The sequence below is a fragment of the Danio rerio genome, chromosome 23 (genome assembly GCF_052040795.2).
Source record: "Danio rerio strain M-AB ecotype USA chromosome 23, GRCz13ab, whole genome shotgun sequence".
NCBI lineage: Eukaryota > Metazoa > Chordata > Actinopteri > Cypriniformes > Danionidae > Danio > Danio rerio.
Window position 1 is genome coordinate 27,315,446 of NC_141043.1, and position 19,292 is coordinate 27,334,737.

Sequence of the window (19,292 nt, forward strand, 5' to 3'; positions counted from 1 at the left end):
ACTGTGTTAACCGCATCAGCTAAACTCTCCCACTCTATTTTTTTCTTTTGTTGTTAATTCCGGAGAACAAACTTGCAAATAACACCGCTTTTCTCCGGTCTACCTCCGAAAGCAGCACCTCCAATTCACATTCTGTTCAAAGTTTCTCTTTTTGCTTGATTTTGCCATTGCTTTTTCGTTGTGTTTTGCCATTAGCATAGTCATTAGCATATTCATACGGGGGAGGAGGCAGGGAGGAGTTTTGTGCTCGTGCATGTTCACACGCTCAGTTTCACGTTCATTCGGATGTACAAAAGAATATGCGTGAGATTCGGCGTACGCAGTGTTTCATACATCTGAATTTTTTTCTGCGTACGCAATGTTTTAGTAAGATTTCCACGCAAGTCTTTGTACATGAGGCCCCTGGTGACTGTGGAGGCAATTTAAATACAGTGAAATCATTGTCATAATCAAAAATCCAGTCTGAGATGATTCGCGATTTATGACGGTGCGTTATCCTACTGGAAGTAGCCATCAGAAGATGGGTAAACATAAAGACATAAAGGGATGGACATGGTGAGCAACAATAGTAGGCTGTGGCATTGACAAAATGCTCAACTGGCACTAATGGGTTTAAAGTGTGGCGAGAAAATATCCCCCACACCATTACACCACCACAAGACTGAACCATTCATACAAGGCAAGATGGATCCATGCTTTTTGACCCTACCATCCGAATGTTGCTGCAGAAATCGAGATTCATCAGACCAGGCAACGATTTTCCAATCTTCTATTGTCCAATTTTGGTGAACCTGTGCGAATTTTAGCCTCAGATTCCTGTTCTTAGCTGACAGGAGTGGCACCTGGTGTGGTCTTCTGCTGCTGTAGCTCATCCGCCTCAAGGTTGGACGTGTTGCGCATGCAGAGATGCTCTTCTGCATACCTCGGTTGTAAAGAGTGGTTATTTGATTTACTGTTGCCTTTCTATCTGTTCGAACCAGTCTGGCCATTCCCCTCTGACCTCTGGCTCCAACAAGGCATTTGCACCCACAGAACCACCACTCACCGATATTTTCTGACCATTCTTTGTAAACTCTAGAGACGGTTGTGTGTGAAAATCCCAGTCTAGAACCAGCAACCATGCCATGTTCAAAGTCACTTACAGTAAATCACCTTTCTTCACTGTTCTGATGCTCCATTTGAACTGCAGCAGGTAATTTAGATCATGTCTACATGCCTAAATGCAACGAGTTGCTGCCATGTGGCTGATTAGAAATTTGTGTTAACGAGCAGTTTATGTACCTAATAAAGTAGCCAGTTAATGTATATCCTCATCTTAGAATGAATGAAATTACATTGATGTTAATAAAATGATTAGCTAAAATTAAGGTTGGCCAGGAAAAAATACATTAACTGGACACTTTTACATTATATTAATTTTTAATGAACAGGGATCAAAATGGCTTTAGCTATAGATGTATTTCATTGGTGTCACAGAAATAAGTATTTCTATCTTTACTGAAATGTACCAGCAGAAAATATCAATTTACGCTACAAAACATTCATTTTGGCATTAATCATAATTATCTGTTAAGATTTGACCTTACCATTATACAGTCTGTAAAAACATTACGAAAATCAAACTGATACACAGAAAATCTAAAAGAACTTTAACTGGATCTCTAAAATGCTACGAGATCTATCTTAAAAACATTATTCTGCACTAAATGTATTTACGTATGCATATTTTGCTGTCATTGTTGCTTGTTATATATGTATGATAATAGTACAGCAATCAATAGCCTTTCCTTCCTAAACACATTTAATCATCTGAATCTCTCAATTTTAATCAAAGCAAATGTCTTTTGTTACTACTTTTTGTACAGATTGTGTTTTTCTAACAATCTTCAGTAAATGGATTTGATATTCGTGAACAGTCATGCAATTTTGGACCAGATAAAAGTAAAAGGTGGACATTTCGGTCCTTAATGTTCCATACTTCTGTCAAGCTGAACCTGTATAATACCATGTACATGTCTAGGGCTCAAATAAAATGAGAAATGGGTTCATAACCTCATACAGCTTGTTAGCTTTTATGAGGCTCGCGCTGGAAGAAAAGAGCAGAACAAAGGCTTCAGTAATAAACAACCTTTGTTTGATTTCTCAACCATCCCAATTCCATCTTTCTTCTCTCATTATTCTTTGATTTTTCAAAGAAAAGGTTTAGCAAGAAGGCATTCCAATTCTCGGTGTATTGTTCCTTAATATATTGCGTTGAAATTGAAATCCAGTTGCAAACACAATTTGAATTCTGCTCAGCAGCAGAGCCTCTATCTCTACAATTAAACGCTCTTTCAAACTCTCGCCTGGAGCACATTATCTGACACACACACACAGAGAAGGATCACACTGTGTAAACTTCTATTAAAAGAGCCTGGAGCTTGATAACACTTGACCACTGCACCTCCTAGCACCTCTGCATTTACTCTAATCCCCTCTTCCACCTCTTTCCTTGCTTCCTATCTCTCTCTTTCCATCAGCTTTCTTTGTCACTGGACTGTGAATGGGGTTAATTGCGAAGAAAAGGCCAGTGGTTGGAAATCATGATCTGAATATTTGTATGAGTTAATATTAATAAGAGAATAATAATACAGTAATATTTAGTTTGAATTCAAATTTAGGGCCCTGTCATACACCCAGTGCAATAAGGCGCAAGGCATGTTTATATATTAAATAAATTAAATATTAATAAACCAAATAACTGCTTTAAATGAATAAAAATTTAAATAATTAAAACATATTTATATAATAAAGAAACATAAAAAATAAATAATGTCTTTAATAGCTCATATATCATGTTCTTTTGTAATAATCTGAATATTTTCATGTACATTAATAATAATTTATCATAGTTTAGTATTGACCTTATTCTAAAATGCGGAAGTGCGCCTGTTTTCGTGATTGTCTTAGAACTTCCGTTTCAGTCGCCTAGGGGAGAAATGACAAGGAATAATAAACGGCAAAAAACGGTCAAACTACTTGCTCTACAAACAAATGTTTGCATGACTATACAGACCAAGTAGAATAATATAACAAGGAAATATCAGTTTGCAACATCAAACAGCGAAACGAGCAGTTTTAATGTCTAAAAATGAATGGAAGTGAATGAGACCGGAAGTCTTGTGCCAAAAAGGTTCAAATGGCAGCGCAAGCTCGTCTGCGGAGAACAAGGTCAATAAGTTAAACATGAGTCAATTTATTCATTCATTCATTTTCTTTTTGGCTCAGTCCCTTTATTCATCTGGGGTCACCACAGCAGAATGAACCGCCATCTTATCCAGCACATTTTTTAGCAGTAGCTGCCCTTCCTCCCATTCACACTCATTCACACACATACACTACGGACCTTACCCAATTCACCTGTACCACATGTCTTTGGAAAGGAAACAGGAGCACCCGCAGAAAACCCACACGAACACAAGGAGAACATGCAAACTCCTCACAGAAATGCCAACTGACCCAGCCGAGGCTCGAATCAGCTACTTTCTTGCTGTGAGGCGACAGCCCTACCTACTGCGACACCATGTCGCCCCTAAGTAAATTTAATATTATGTTAATTATAATAAACCAATGAATTACTACAAGTAAGCAAGGTTATTTTAGTTATATGCATTAACTATAATTCCCTCTTCCACCTCATCCCTCACTATCTCTCTCTTTCCAACAGCTTTCTTTGTCAGTGGAGTGTGAATGTGGTTAATTACGGAGAAAAGGCAGACGATTGTTATTCCAGCTCTTGCTCTTTTGTTTCAGACACTTGCAAAAACACATAGGAATTTTCTTGTTAGCAAGCGAATTCTGCAGCAATAGAGATTAGAGATCTTTTTTAGATTAAATCATAATTTCACATACAAAGAACTGCACAAAATGCTGACAATAACGAACACAATATAAAGGCAGCTGAGGTAACACTTTTTTTTTTAGATTTTATACACGTATGTGATTTATAAATGCAACTGTGACCAAATCTTCTTTTAAGCTGAAGTGTGTCGTTTTTCATTTAAACTCTGCAGATTAATAATACTAATAATAGTACGTACAGTGCTCAGCATAATTGAGTACACCTAATTTTGAACTATTTTTTTTATCCATTTCTCAGTTAATATAGGCAATGTATTTTGGTGCATTTGAATACACCAGACTTATTAAACAGATAGTTATTAAAATAATATTTTAGTCAACAAACATATTTAGAAATTGAAAAATAATACAATTAAATTCAAGCAAAATATTGCAAAAAATTTCAACCTACAAAATTTCAACTACATTTAAAAAAATTTTTTTTTGCTTCTCTTGATTTTTCCTCTTTTTTAAATTTGTATTTAATATTTTTCTTTAACATATACATTTGGGTGTACTTGGTTCTGGACCGTTATTGTAAGTTATTTTGTTTGATAATCTACTGTACATGCACAAATATAATATTGTATTGCTTCCTATTAAAATATTTATTTAAAAGAGAGATTTGTGAAGGTTGTACTCATATATGCTGAGCACTCTATTTTAACATGAGATAATAACAAAAAATAACAATAATAACATGAAAATAATAATAGAAATAAATTGATTAATATGGTTAAAATGAATTTTTTTTTAAATCAATATGAACAATTTTAGTCTTTTAATGTTTTTTAATTTAACTCGAAACAAAAATAAATGTGTCTCATTAAAATATTCTTTTAAAAAAAGGGTATAAACGAATTGGTCTAAAATTATAATAATAAAAATGTTTATAATAATAATGTCAATAATAAATATCTATTTAAAAAAATTACAAAAGCACAACAAAATTTCTAAAAATGTGTATAAAATTTAAAATAAACACAGAAAACATATACAGCTAATTAATACAAATATTATATAAACCAAAAGGTCCCAGCAAGTCAATATGTGTGTGTATATTAACAATACCCCAGTTTTACATGAAGTAAGCCTTTAGTAGGTGCATTAATTTACAATTTTCAATTTAATCATTCATTCATTTTCCTTTAGCTTAGTGCTTTTTTATCAGGGGTTGCCACAGTGGAATGAATCACCAACTATTCTGGCATATGTTTTCCAACGGATGCCCTTGCAGCCGCAACCCAGTACTGGGAAACACCCATTCACACACACTTATACACTATGGACAATTTTGTTTACCCAACTCACCTATAGCACATGTCTTTGGACTTGTGGGGGAAACCGGAGCACACGGAGGAAACCCAAGCAAACATGGGGAGAACAAGCAAACTCCACACAAAAATGCCAACTGGCCCAGACTGGACTTGAACCAGTGACCTTCTAGCTGTGTGGCGACAGTGCGAAGCACTGAGCCACCATGCTGCCCCTGTAAGTATATATTAAGTAATATTAATATATACTTATTTAAACAATTAAACGTTCAATTAAAAAACATTAATTAATATTAAGAACCATTAACCCACTAAACACATTGATGTTCTGAGATCATTCTGACCATCAAAACAGGCTCATTCAAACACATGAGTAAGGAGCCAATCGCAGATGGTGAGAGACTGTATTTAAAAACAGTCAATAATCTGCAGTTCTTTCTCAGTGTGGCTAGTAAATAATAAATGACACACTTCAGCCTTAAGAACACGCAGTAGTGTGATGTTGGACATTCAAAAATCTCCATGGAAACATTTAACAATATGAAAAATCTTTAAAATCTCACTGTCCCAAATAATGATGCCAGCTTTGCTCAAAGAGTCCCCACAAAGAGATTCTATTCAATTCCTTCGCCCCATTGAACCATGTCTTAGTGGAAATGCACCCGGAAAAATGTCTGTGCAGATGAAAGCCTGCTTTATTTTGGCTCTTTCTTTTGCAGTCTATAGTGCTAATAGGCCTCCGCTTCTTTTAGAGGGTGAAAGGCTGCTGCAAACATCCACAAACACTCAGCTGGAGGTGAAAGAGCATCAACATGACATCACCCCATGGAGAATTTCAGACCCACTGATGCAGAATGACCTTTTACCTTTTTCTAAACCAAACTTGCAATCCAATCTCCACCATTATATCTGCAAACTGGGAAATCTTCGTTTGCAAAAAAGGCAGTGTTATACAGAAATAACAAGTCTGTATGTACAACGATTCCTGCTTGCTGAAAAGGCTCATCAGTTCACTGTAGAAATATGTTGCTGCCTTAAATTTTTAAGTTAATTCAAATTTACTTTACAAGTCATTTTAATGTATACAGTTTTATGATTTAAATGATTTTAGTAAGTTTAAGTAGCACAAAAATGTTAGCATGGCTACTAGGGGGCTTAACTGCTGTTTTAAAGGCACAGTATGTTATTTCTGTCACTAGAGGAGACAAGATCTCAGCCGTCATAATGTCAGACTCAACAATGAAGATGCACCAAACACGGAAGAAAACTCCGCTGGAGTTTGATGTCATCCACCTGTGACACTTTCACTATCTCGCATTCTGGAATAATTCCTCACAGCAAACTTAAACAATCTGTATCTCAATTTTGCACACAGCATGCTCCAATAATAAAACCAGGAAGAAAAAAACTGACATTTTACCACGGTCATTTGAATTGTCGCATGGATTGCGTCATCTGGTTCGGCTCTCCTATTGCTTCTTGGATTGACGCTCATCCCAGCTGTTGTCACACTGCAGGAAAGTGTCTGAAAACTTCTAACACTGCCAGAACTTCATTGGAGGGAAAATCAAATCACAACAAGCATTAAGCAGCTGTCTGTGAACATGTCAAACCAAAGATCAAAGATCACCGATTTTAGCCTCGGATTTCAGCAATCAATTAGAATTTACTAAATTTGTCTCTGATGACAAAATCGTGGCTGAAATCTCAGTGTAAGCAGAAAATGTATAATGAAATCGAGTAAAGACTCACTGGGACAATTTTCTCTCATGCTTATTATCAGTGTTTATCAAGACGTTTTTCAGCATACCCAAACCATTTTTTACTATGTGTCGAACATTATCACTCCATAATGTTAGATGGCACTTTTAAGGGAAAAAAAAACAAGAGAGATACTCCAATAAACAAGATGGAGATTCATTTTCTCACATCTGACACTTCTTGCACAAAAAAGGTTGTCACCTTCCTGATTTTCATTTCACAGAAAGTTACAAAAAAAGTCGAGTGAAATGAAAATTACCATAAAATTTGATTTGATCTGCGATTCCTTTGTGCTCAGCTTGACCACATTGTGCTTCAGTGCCTCCAAGTCATGTTTTAATGTAATTTCAGCAGCTCAAGGCACATGAACAAAAGCACTAATCTCATCGGTCGAACCACTAAGCACTAATCTCATAGTGTCAAACCAAAAAAATAGCTGTTTAATTATGATGCGCAAAATGTCAGCGATGAACATAAGCAAAAATGATCACAATGGTCACAGACATTAAAGCTGAAAAACTTTGAAGCAAAATGAGACAAGTGTGACGGCATGAAAGCAGCAGAGCTTTTATTTTGCCATTGTCAACTGCTTTGGTTCTACCAGTCATTATCACGTAGAGAAGCAGCAGTGCTGTTTTATTATACTATAAATGCATTTTAGGGTTCTGTTATAATGCTACTCTGTGCAATCTAATAAAATGTACAACATAGTGTATGATGTCATTAGCATGGAGACTCGTTCCTTAAAATCGCTTATTTCTCTGGATTTGAACGTTTATAAAAACATTTGGGATAATGTAAGTACATAATTTAGTAAAATATATAAAAATGTTCTAGTGTTTTTTTGGATATTTCAACGAGTAAATCTTATATATTGTGCCTTTAAGTCAGTTAAATGTAAAGCAAGTTACATTACAGTAAGTTAATTTGATAACAAATAAACTTAAGCCAGCAACAAGTTCTACAGTGTAGCTTTCTCATACTTGAACGGTAAATCGATAGCCCCAGACGTAACCCAAGCTGCGTACACAAAGAATAGACAAAACCGCAGTCCACAGTATCATCAAAACTTCAGTTATAAAAAACCTCGTCCTCCGAGAGAGAGATGCTGTCAGCGTGTCGAACAGATCCAACCGACGGTGAGATCCTCTGCGCACGCTGTGTTTCTGACGGAGAGTGAGAATGGCTAGGGGAATGAGACTGAGGGGGCGCCAAAGAGCCGGTGTCGTCAACATCCATGTGCATCCTGTACAGGTGCTGAGGAACGCCCAAACTTCCTCCATCCAACAGAAACTGAGAGAGATACAGGCCCTCGGCATCTGTAAACACATTGGCAACATTGCGAGTGAGAAATGAAAAGGCAATCTTCAAGAAGGGAAATGAATAAGCCATTAAATCCAGACAGATGTAGAGCTCTGATCCGTGAGTCATCGTCGGGGCTCGAATGCATTCATTTCTGTTTTGCAGTCATTTATTCATGCGCCCTACTGTAAGACTCATTAGTACAAGAGTAAAATGTTTTTGCACTTGGCTAAACAGGCCATTTGTTATTATTCGGGGCTTATTAACGCTCATGGGTTCATAATGAGATAACAGCGTTTTTATGTAAGCTGGAACAAGAGTGAGATGAACCAGATGCTGAGAATGACCTCCAGAAGAACCATGCGATGGGAATGTGGATGATATAAATAGTAACAATATATAGTAAAGTATGATAGATATCTTGTTTAATAAGAATTAAGACTGGTTTAGAGCTAGTCTTGTGTTTAGCAGTATAAAGATTGTAGATTTACATCTGCAAAACTGTCCAAAGGTCAGATAAAAGGTCCAGTTCAAAACAAGGCAACCTACAGTAGTTAACTTGCAAGAAACCAGAGAGGTTAATTATTTTACATCTGAAATTATATAAACATATTTTTTATTGTTGCTTTATTGCCATGTATGGATGCATGAAGATACTTTATCATCTATGGACACTTCTATTTTCCAAAAGGTGTTTTTTACGGTAGGTTTAGGTTATGCTATGGTGTACAAAATAACTCCAGAATTATACTTATTAAAAGTAAAGACACTATGTTTAAGTAAAATTACAAGTAACTGGCCAACAAAAAACATGCTTGAGCAAAAAAAGGGGGGAAATTTACGGAACCCCGGAAGGGACGTAGTGGGGGAGAAAAAAAATGGGTGGGTGAAAAAAAAATAATGGGTGAAAGAAAAAAAATGGGTGGGAGGAAAATATATATTTCTAAGTTTTTTGCGTTCTCTCGCAAAGTTTTGCGTTCCCTCGCAAAGATGTTTTGCGTTATCTCGCAAAGATGTTTTGCATTCCCTCGCAAATATGTTTTGCGTTATCTCGCAAAGATGTTTTGCGTTCCCTCGCAAAGATGTTTTGCGTTCTCTCGCAAAACTGTTTCTCCACAAACACTTCCTGTTCACTGCACTCACGTAAACCCTCCCGTTTTTGCCGAAATTCTCCCGTATTTTACCATTCTACCCCACTTTCTTTACATTACTGTGCGTATGCTACCTATGAACCAGTGAATGCATGTATAAGCGCTGACTGACAGACGCGCTTCGTACAATAAACTGATCCCAGATCAGCGTCTGTACACGCCATTTACAGAGGAGCGGGTGTATGTTTAAACAGACAAATACACTGAATAATATGAAACATCTCCGTCCTGCATGTTTTATTTTAAACAGCTTATTTTCTCTTAAATGAGCACAAACAGTTTCTAAAGTAATGGACTGCTTTCATTATAGATCTGTGCATTCTTACAGAGACACCTCTGTTATTAAACTAAACAAAACATGAGATTCATTTGCTGCGCACTTGTTTGATAACAGAAGTGTCCCTTTAAATGGCGCGTACAGACGCTGATCTGGGATCAGTTTATTGTATGGAGCGCGTCTGTCAGTCAGCACTTAAACATGCATTCACTGGTTCAGAGTTTGCAAAGTGAAAGGCGACAATTAGCGCACAGTAATGTAAAGAAAGTGGGATAGAATGGTAAAATATGGGAGAATTTCAGCAAAAACGGGAGGGTTTACGTGAGTGAAGTGAACAGGAAGTGTTTGTGGAGAAACAGTTTTGCGAGAGAACGCAAAACATCTTTGCGAGGGAACGCAAAACATCTTTGCGAGATAACGCAAAACATCTTTGCGAGGGAACGCAAAACATCTTTGCGAGGGAACGCAAAACATCTTTGCGAGATAACGCAAAACATCTTTGTGAGGAAACGCAAAACATTTGCGAGGGAACGCAAAACATCTTTGCGAGGGAACGCAAAACATCTTTGCGAGATAACGCAAAACATCTTTGCGAGGGAACGCAAAACATTTGCGAGGGAACGCAAAACATCTTTGCGAGGGAACGCAAAACATCTTTGCGAGATAACGCAAAACATCTTTGCGAGGGAACGCAAAACTTTGCGAGAGAACGCAAAACATCTTTGCGAGGGAACGCAAAACTTTGCGAGAGAACGCAAAAACTTAGAAATATATATTTTCCTCCCACCCATTTTTTTCTTTCACCCATTTTTTTTTTCCACCCACCCATTTTTTTCTCCTCCATTACGTCCCTTCCGGGGTTCCGTAAATAGGTTAAACAATAAGAGGATATTCTTGTTTCATCATGATATGAATAACCTTCTCAATACAAGTTAAATAAACTGCGGAATTGAAATATTCAGTTAGAAAGGCATACAAAAATTATATTATTAAATAAGAAAGCAATACATGCAACAGCACACGACAAAAACATACACAAGATAAAACACAAAACACAAGTGCAGTATGTAAGTTTTACACCCAATATTTAAACTAGGTATTGCATTCCTTGATCAAAACAAACGCAAGCGCAGGTTGCCAGATTGAGGACCAACAAGGCTGATTTAAATAATGTTTTAAGTAATAGCAATGGCACGCGATAGAAAAATATTTTTCCATATTAAAAGGAGTTTTTGTACTAACAAACATCTCGAATTGATATATTAGAAACAGCTTCTACTTACAGTTGAACAACAGAAAACTGACAATGATCACCTCAGGTACACCTCATGTGCTTTATTCAGTGTTAAATGCTAACAATGTGAGCTTGAATGCCATTTTACATGACATTTATTGCCATACTACTGAAAGCAGCAGCAGATAGTTCACCTCAGATCTTGAAACTAAAGTAAACCGTTTGAAATTGAACTCATAAATTAAAGAATTAAACTGTGACTCACAACAGATAGCCAACACATAGTGATTCAGCATGTACATTTAAAAGTGTTAAAGAAGTTTAATATGTATTAATAAGAGTATAAGCCTTACCATTTCGTGAGTGAGTGCATATTCTGTGCTTCTGAATGGCTGTATTTAAATTTTTGTGGTGTTTTGTCTGGTGCAAACAGCCAAATTGCTTATCACTGCAAATCTCATCAAGTAGCGTGTTGTTAGGACATGGGGTTACAATGTAACCTGCTCACCTAATGTTTACGTTTGTAATATTTATATAATTTGCTACTAAATAACCTAATGTGGAACTCCGAATCTGCGTCTCATTTTGGAGTCTGCTACTATCCACCAGAGGTCGCATTTCGGCCACAGACGAATGCTTTCAGAGCATTTCTGAATGAATGAATGAAATACCCGTTGTTCCACAAGGCAACCCAGGGTGCTGAAATATATAGTTGGGTAACTGGCATTGAGCAGGTTAAAAGAACTGAAACAAAGACAGCGTTCCAGCAAAGAAAAAACATTTTCAAAGCAGAATATCTGACTACAACATTGTTTTTTTTTTAGATAAACAAAACTGTTTACTTAACATGTTTCCTAGATATCTACAAACATATTATGGTATTTTTATGCTTTGAAAGAGTCAAAAACTTATATTCCAAAAAGTCAAAAAAGTATATTTCATCCTTTACACCAGGTGTTTTCAAACTGGGCTCTGAACCTTTTTTTCAGATTGTCATTCTTTAAAAAAAAAAAAATCATCCACCTTTCTGCATGTAATGCAAGTTTAAGATATATCAAAGATGGCACAATATGAACATCATTAAGCCATACAACCACATCAAAGGTAAAAAACAATACTAGTTTTGTAAAGTTTTGTCCTATACAAATGCACTATACATCAAAAATAAAAGTGTAAATACATAATGATATGACATTAACTGTGAATAAACAGACTATGAAAATAATGTAATTATTTCATATACAGTTTAAAGAGCCCATATTATACATGAAATAAGGTCATATCTTGGTTGTAAGGGTCTCCAACAACAGTCTAATATGCATGCAAGGTCAAAAAACACTTTCATGGTCTTATAATCTGCATTTATTTTTACCTAATTATCCCAGCGACTCCTGTATGAATCGTCCAGTGATTCATTTGTTCCCAAACCCCTCCTTAGCGCGGAGCTAATCTGCGCTGATTGGACCGATGACAGTCTGTCGCGATTGGTCGACTGCCTTCAGTCAGAGAGGGAAATGGCCAATAGCTAATCAGCAATTTAAAAAGTAATCACAGTTCATACACGCTCGATAGTGTAGGCGTGGACTTTAGCTGCCACACTATGGCGAGTGGATAGTGCCACGGATAACCGAACGAAGGAGACAGTCGTGTACTCGCCATACCACACACACACAAAAACACACACACACCTCCGGATGACAACGCTCCCGCTTCAGCCCGCACCCGCCAGGTTTTAGCCTGAGAACCCGCTCCGTTTTCTGCCCGCCGCGCCCGGTCCCGCTAGAGCGGAGAACACAACCAAATATCACCCAGTATACAGTCCAGACAGCCAAGGTGTCTGTATAAACACATACACACAGCACAAAGTACACAAAGCTCGTTCGTTCGTTCGCTCTCTCTCTCGCTCTCTCTCTCTCTCTCTCTCTCTCTCCCCGCGCCAGATTTCTGCGGCGCGGGAATACATTTCCGAATAAATCGCGGGAGCAGAACTCTAGCACGGAGCTCCATAAACAAACAGCACGCGTCGCGTTTTTAACGTGACTTTGCACGCGATAAGATAATATATCCAGTTAACCTGATACAGTACACGCGGTTACAAGTAACAAATCACAACTAAATACATTTGCAAGCTAGAGTAAACGAGGCAACAACTTTAACCGCACGTACTTACACTTGAGAAATGTAGGAAGAAACCCATCCTGACGTCCATCAGTTACTCTTTACTGATCCTTCCTTTAACAAACTCAGATGAAGTATTCTTTGTAGCATGTAGCTTCCAGAAGTTTCCAACTGCTTGGTTATAATGCTGATGTTTCATCTTTGGGTAGAGACTCAATATATCCATCTGCAGTGTGACTTCAATCGACCGGCATGTTTGTGTGCGTGTGTTTGTGGGTGTGCGTGTGTTTGTGGGTGTGTGTGTGTGTCTGGGTTACTGCGTCAGAGGGCGGGGCCTCAGGTTTGAAATCTCCCGGGTTTGCGCGTGCACGTGAAAAACTTTGTTTCGTTCGTACGTCATGGCGAAACACCTAATGAGTCGGTATCAAGGCGACTCGTTTGAAGCACTATGATTCGACTCTTTTATAGATGAATCAACAGTTTTAAACACTGTATTCTTACAGATTTAAGCCTTAGCTGGATACTTCACTTCACTTAGAGCTGTGTTACACACTACATGGAGGGGAATTTTCAAAAACCCATAATATGGGCTCTTTAAGTCAGAATTATTAGCCCCCCTGTTTTTTTTTTCCAGATTTATTTTTAACTGAGAGCAGTTTTTTTTTCAACACATTTCTAAACATAATAGTTTTAATAACTCATTTCTAATAAATGATTTATTTTATCTTTGTCATGATGACAGTAAATAATATTTTACTAGATATTTTTCAAGACACTTCTATACAGCTTAAAGTGACATTTAAAGGCTTAGACAGGTTAAGGTTAACTAAGCAGGTTAGGGTAAATAGGTAAGTTATTGTATAACGATGGTTTGTTCTGTAGACAATTGAAAAAAGTATAGCTTAAAGGGGCTAATAATTTTGTCCTTAAAATTGGGTTTAAAAAAATTAATAACTGCTTTTATTTAAGCTGAAATAAAACAAATGAGATTTTCTCCAGAAGAAAAAACATTTATCAGACATACTGTGAAAATGTCTTTGCTCTGTTAAAAATTATTTGGGAAATATTTAAAAAAAATAATAATAATAAATTCAAAGGGGCTAATATTTCTGACTTCAACTGTAGGTCAACTCAACACGCCTGCTAAAATAATTGCTAAATGTGATTTAAAAATTCTTTATCTAACATTATAATGTCCATTTAAGTATATTTTGGAGGCAGGTTTGTAACTGATTTTCTTCTGAGTCATACAACAAAAAGGACAAAAAGAATAAATTATTTAGTATGCTTCAAAAACTGGATATTTTTATTTTCCTTCAAAATTTATATATACATATTTTTTTTTACCCTGGTCACATCTGAGAACTGCGAGTTTAGGGATACTGATAGTGTTGTCATTACCTTGTAATGGGATTGTGCTGTTTGTGGCTTGATTTTCAATATCCTGTGCGGACCAGGCGTTCATCGCTGCCTCTGCCAAAGCAAACTGTTCTGCCACACCTGAAGAAAAAAAAATGTTCACAGATACTCAAGAGTAGCGGAAAAAAATATGTAATTGTATGTAAGAAATATCATACAGAAGCATTTAAATTCAGGGAAATCACCAAAGATTTATTTCACATTTGTCTTTCTGCCAAAAACAGAAATCCTTCAGCATGAGTTCAAATTCATCACATTTTTGTGAAGAAAACATTATGAGTGGTTACTAGTGTGATTTACTGGCCCAGAAGCCCACTTCTAATAACACTGTCATTTTCTAAGTGCTGAAATCAGGCCTGTTTGTTCAGACAACCTAGTCAATATCCTGCATTAGTTGTCATAGTACTGACTAGAGCGTCAAAATGTCACCAAGAGACACACAAGCAGAGCTGTTAGTGTGGAAAATCCTCTCTCTCTTCATGTCCTTCATAACACTTTGCTGCAGGGCAGAACTTGTGAGGGGAATTCAACCAAATAAGTGAGGTATTAGCAGATTTATATATGTATGCAGTTCTGAAATTTAACAGAGAGTTACTTTTTAGGGCTACAACTTGTGATTATTTTGATAATCGAGTAATATTTGTAATAATTGTATGGTTCAGCTCAGCTACCAATCGGACCACCGAAGACTATGTCAGATAGTTTGGACTGCTGGGTGAATCACTGGCACAACTCTCCCTACTCTCCAAGAACTGTATCGAGGGAGCAAAATGGTTGGCAAAATCACTCTGGACCCTCACATCAAGCACACTCCCTCTTTGAACTTTTACCGTCTGCTCAAGGCTACAGAGCACTGTGCATCTGAACAGCCTAACACAGGAACAGATTCTTACCTTAGGCAATCAATCTCATGAACACTTAAAATGATTGTGGAACAACAACACTATTTATAGACACTTATTTCCTTATAGTAACATACTTGGTTTACATTTCAACTTGCACATAATGTAAACTATATTGTGTAATAGGTAACACTTAACTCGAGTGGGTGTTCATAAGGCATGCATGCATATCAACTGTCGTTAAGTGTCGATTACTCAGTTATGACATTTTAAATGCAAAGATGGCATAGATTGTTTTGACTACTTGACATGAACAAATATGCCACAACCTGTTTTTATCTTTGTCATGACAACTTAACTTTACCAGGACAATAAAACTTGTCATAAATATGTCATAAACATGAATGTCATGAAGCCAATGTAAATATGTCATAATTTTTTTATTTTTGTCATTGAGATTTTTTTTTTACCTTAACTCATTCATTCATTTATTTTCTTTTCGGCTTAGTCCCTTTATTAATCTGGGGTCGCCACAGCAGATTGAACCACCAACTTATCCAGCATATGTTATACGCAGCGGATGCCCTTCCAGCTGCAACCCATCACTGGAAACACCTATACACTCTCATTTACCCACATGGAATAATTTAGCTCGCCCAATTCACCTATACCACGTTTTTGGACTTGTGGGGGAAACCGGAGCACCCGGAGGAATCATGAAAACTCCACACAGTAATGCCAACTGAGTCAGCCAGGGCTCGAACCAGTGACCTTCTTGCTGTGAGGTGAATGTGCTACCCATTGCACCACAATGCTGCCCTTTGACTTGCAACTACAGCTGCTAAATTCATTCATTTTCTTTTTGGCTTAGTACCATTATTAGTCTGAAGTCGCCACAGCAGAATGAACCGCCAACTTATCTAGCATATGTTTTATGCAGTGAATGCCCTTCCAGCTTCAACCCATCTTTGGGAAAATAACTGCTAAATTTGTCATTAAAATACAATAAACAAACAATGTCATTTTGCATTTAAAATAGAACAACACACTACAAACAACAAAACCCAGAGGATTCCTTGGTCGGAAATCATTTAAATTCAGGTGTCTCTTACACATTCTTTCCTGGATCAAAAAAGGGACTATAATTAAGGCATTTGAGGGAGCTCAAAGACGCAAGACGCAATAAAGCAAGAAGAATTGACAAACTGCTTTCACACTACTGATTGCATATGCAAAATTCATGCCTGCATGACAGGTGGCGCTGACCATTTTTTGGCAGTCTGCCCACTACAACAGTCTAAAATCATTTTCTTTTTTACTTGCATATGCATCTAGTCATTTTTATTCTTTTGGCTTTAACCTTATTATTTGCACAATACACAATCACAAATTAAGATTTTGATACTACACCAGAAACTGTCTATAATGCTTACGACTTATTCATTGTAAATGATTCATTATGACTTGACGAATTGTTAATCTTACTATTGAGTCCCACATCACTTCTTTTTCTTGTTTTTGTAGTTCACTTTCATCAGAACACTCTCTGCTCTCAGACACCATAGATAACAAACAATTAATAATTGAGGTGCATTCCTTACTGGATATATCGCCCTCAAAAGGGAACTTTGGCGTGAAAAGCATCATGGCCGTCCAATTGGAGTCCCCAAAATTTGGCACTTCAAAGGACCCTTTGGAATGAAGGATTTTGAAGAATACATCTGATGGACACTTCAAGGCCTTTGAAGGGTTTACACTCCATAGTGACAGTTTCAGAGGAGTTAGGGCATAGGGATGAGCCCTTCCTAATGGAAAACACTGTTCGATACCAAACAACTTCCCTTCGCAAAGTATCATGGAGGCCTGAAGTTATATCAAATCTCGCATTCGGAAAGGACAGCTTTGAGTACATTGGTTTGGAACAACACTTAAATATGACGGCCATAATGGTTTTCACATGAAGTGCGTTCTCAGATTAATATATGCCATTTGGAAAACACAGAAAATCTTGTTGGTGTTCAAAACAGCTTTATGTGCTATAGCACCACAGATTTACGCCTTTTGTGCAAGCTCATCAACTCTAAACACATAATATAAAGCTCAGATCTAACTAGGTGTCCCATTTATAAAAAAAAAAAGTAGCAAACAAGAAACAAAAAATTTCACTATTTCATTCCATGAATAGCTCCAATGGGATATATTGGTTTAATGTACACTCCCTGACAAAATCTTGTTGTCGGCCCCAGTTGTAAGAGCAACAAATAATAACTTTTAGTTGATCATTTGGAAAAGTGTCAGAAGGTAGATTTTTCAGATGAATCATCTGCTGAACTGCATCTTAATCATCACAAATACAGCAGAAGACCTACTGGTAGCCACATGGACCCAAGATTCTCACAGATATCAGTCAAGTTTGGTAAAGGAAAAAACAAGGTTTAGGGTTACATTTAGTAAAAGGGCATGCGAGAGATCTGCAGACTTCATGGCAACATCAACAGCCTAAGTCCAGCCAGTCACCAAATATGAACATTATTGAGCATGTCTGGGGTAAGATGAAGGAGGAGGCATTGAAGATGAATCCAAAGAAGGACTCGAAGTCCTACAAGAACGCTTTCTTTGCCATTACAGATGACTTTATTCATAAGTTATTTGAATCATTGCAGAGATGTATGGATGCAGTCCTCCAAGCTCATTGGAGTCATACATAATATTCATTCTTTTTCCATTGCACCATGACTTTATATTCTCTACCATACATTATTTCTAAGCAAAGTCAGACCTTACCGTCCTAATTAAATCATTTAAAAAATCAAGGCATGATCATATTTTATTTTGGTAAAATAAGCATAAATCGAGAGGCCTTTGCCTTTCATATAAGTCACTTCTGGTACCAAATGATTGAGTCAAGTTATTATTTGTTGTTCCTAAAACTTGGATAGGTGACAAGACTTTTGTCAGGTAGTGTAGAAGTGTTAAGAGGCCCCAGGGAGTAGACTTTGCACTTTGCAGATTTTTTTTTTGAAAGTGTAAAAAGCACAACGTCATCCCTTTAGGTAGATAAACAGTCTCACCCGCAGCAAATCGGGCCTCTTTAATTTCATCGGTGAGGTGGGAGTAGAGCTGCTCGTCCTCCTGCAGCGTGGCTCCTGTAGATCCCCAGCCTCCACCATCTCTACTCCAGCCGCACCAGCCTCCTCCAGACGTGGCCTCTCCTCCCCAGCTCTTCCACTCAATCAGGTGGGCGACGCGGCCCTGGGCCATCGCAGTCGGCTTAGTGATGTGGTCTTTAATAGTGGCCAGCAGCCCTAAAGAGATCGAAGGGATTAGCATGGGCGCAAATCTGATGAAATGAAAAGAAATGAAAAGAAAGAGAGGAGGTGAAGAGGTAAAGCTAAGAAGGCGGAAAAGAGAGAACGGAAGAATCACACAAGAGAAGTAGAAAATTTTGGATTAGCTTTTTAGGGATTAGTGTCTGAAAGCAGGGACTTTGAATGCACTAAACATTCACTCAAAAATTACTTTTGCTGCTTGTTTCAACTACTTATTTAAAATGAGTTGAAACAACACCATTCTTAAGGCTTTTTTGGGACAACCTAATTGTTTTATGTTCAATCCACTTAAATATATAAAAACTATTAAGTTAATTTAACAATTTGGGTCAACATGAAAGAATTGTGTGGAACCCTGCCTTTTTTTACAGTGTTGATGTCCTCTTTTATCCTTTTATCAATACCACTTCTTCTGTTTTGGGAAATGTTATATATGTGAAGTGTTATTTAACAGTAATCCAACCCAGCCTGACATGTAGCTGGTTATAAACTGTATCCTTCCACTTGTTTGCCCTGTAACACATCAGAGGTCTTGAGATTCCCAGTTGTATCCATTAGAGGTGTTGCAATGTACCAGTAGAGGCAATCTAAAAATAAATAATACACATACTGTAATATGACACATAAATAATCCAGCAATAGTGCCATTTTGGACCCCTAAGCTCTCACATGTAATTTGTTTCATTTATACCCAATGCCAGAGGGT

At 37.2% G+C, this 19,292-nt stretch overlaps 1 protein-coding gene and 1 long non-coding RNA gene across 5 annotated transcripts in view; both read right to left on the reverse strand.

The window, feature by feature from the left end:
- Window positions 1-6,258: 6,258 nt before the first annotated feature.
- fam131c (family with sequence similarity 131 member C) overlaps window positions 6,259-19,292 on the reverse strand; it is a 51,848-nt gene continuing 38,814 nt past the window's right edge. For all 3 annotated transcript variants that reach the window (NM_001441900.1, NM_001441899.1, NM_001033590.2), the window contains 4 exon segments: window positions 6,259-6,310; window positions 6,366-8,233; window positions 14,398-14,496; window positions 18,329-18,562. In NM_001441900.1, the coding sequence (NP_001428829.1) occupies window positions 7,986-8,233; window positions 14,398-14,496; window positions 18,329-18,562 (581 nt within the window). In that variant the 3' untranslated portion in view covers window positions 6,259-6,310; window positions 6,366-7,985.
- On the reverse strand, window positions 9,468-11,880 carry LOC147838214 (uncharacterized). 2 transcript variants are annotated; one of them, XR_015523626.1, is made up of 3 exons: window positions 11,550-11,880; window positions 10,253-11,386; window positions 9,468-10,118 (listed from the first exon to the last, which is right to left on the reverse strand). It is a non-coding gene; the product is annotated as an uncharacterized LOC147838214 (long non-coding RNA). The 2 variants fall into 2 exon arrangements; XR_015523625.1 differs by having other exon boundaries at window positions 9,816-10,072; window positions 10,184-11,386.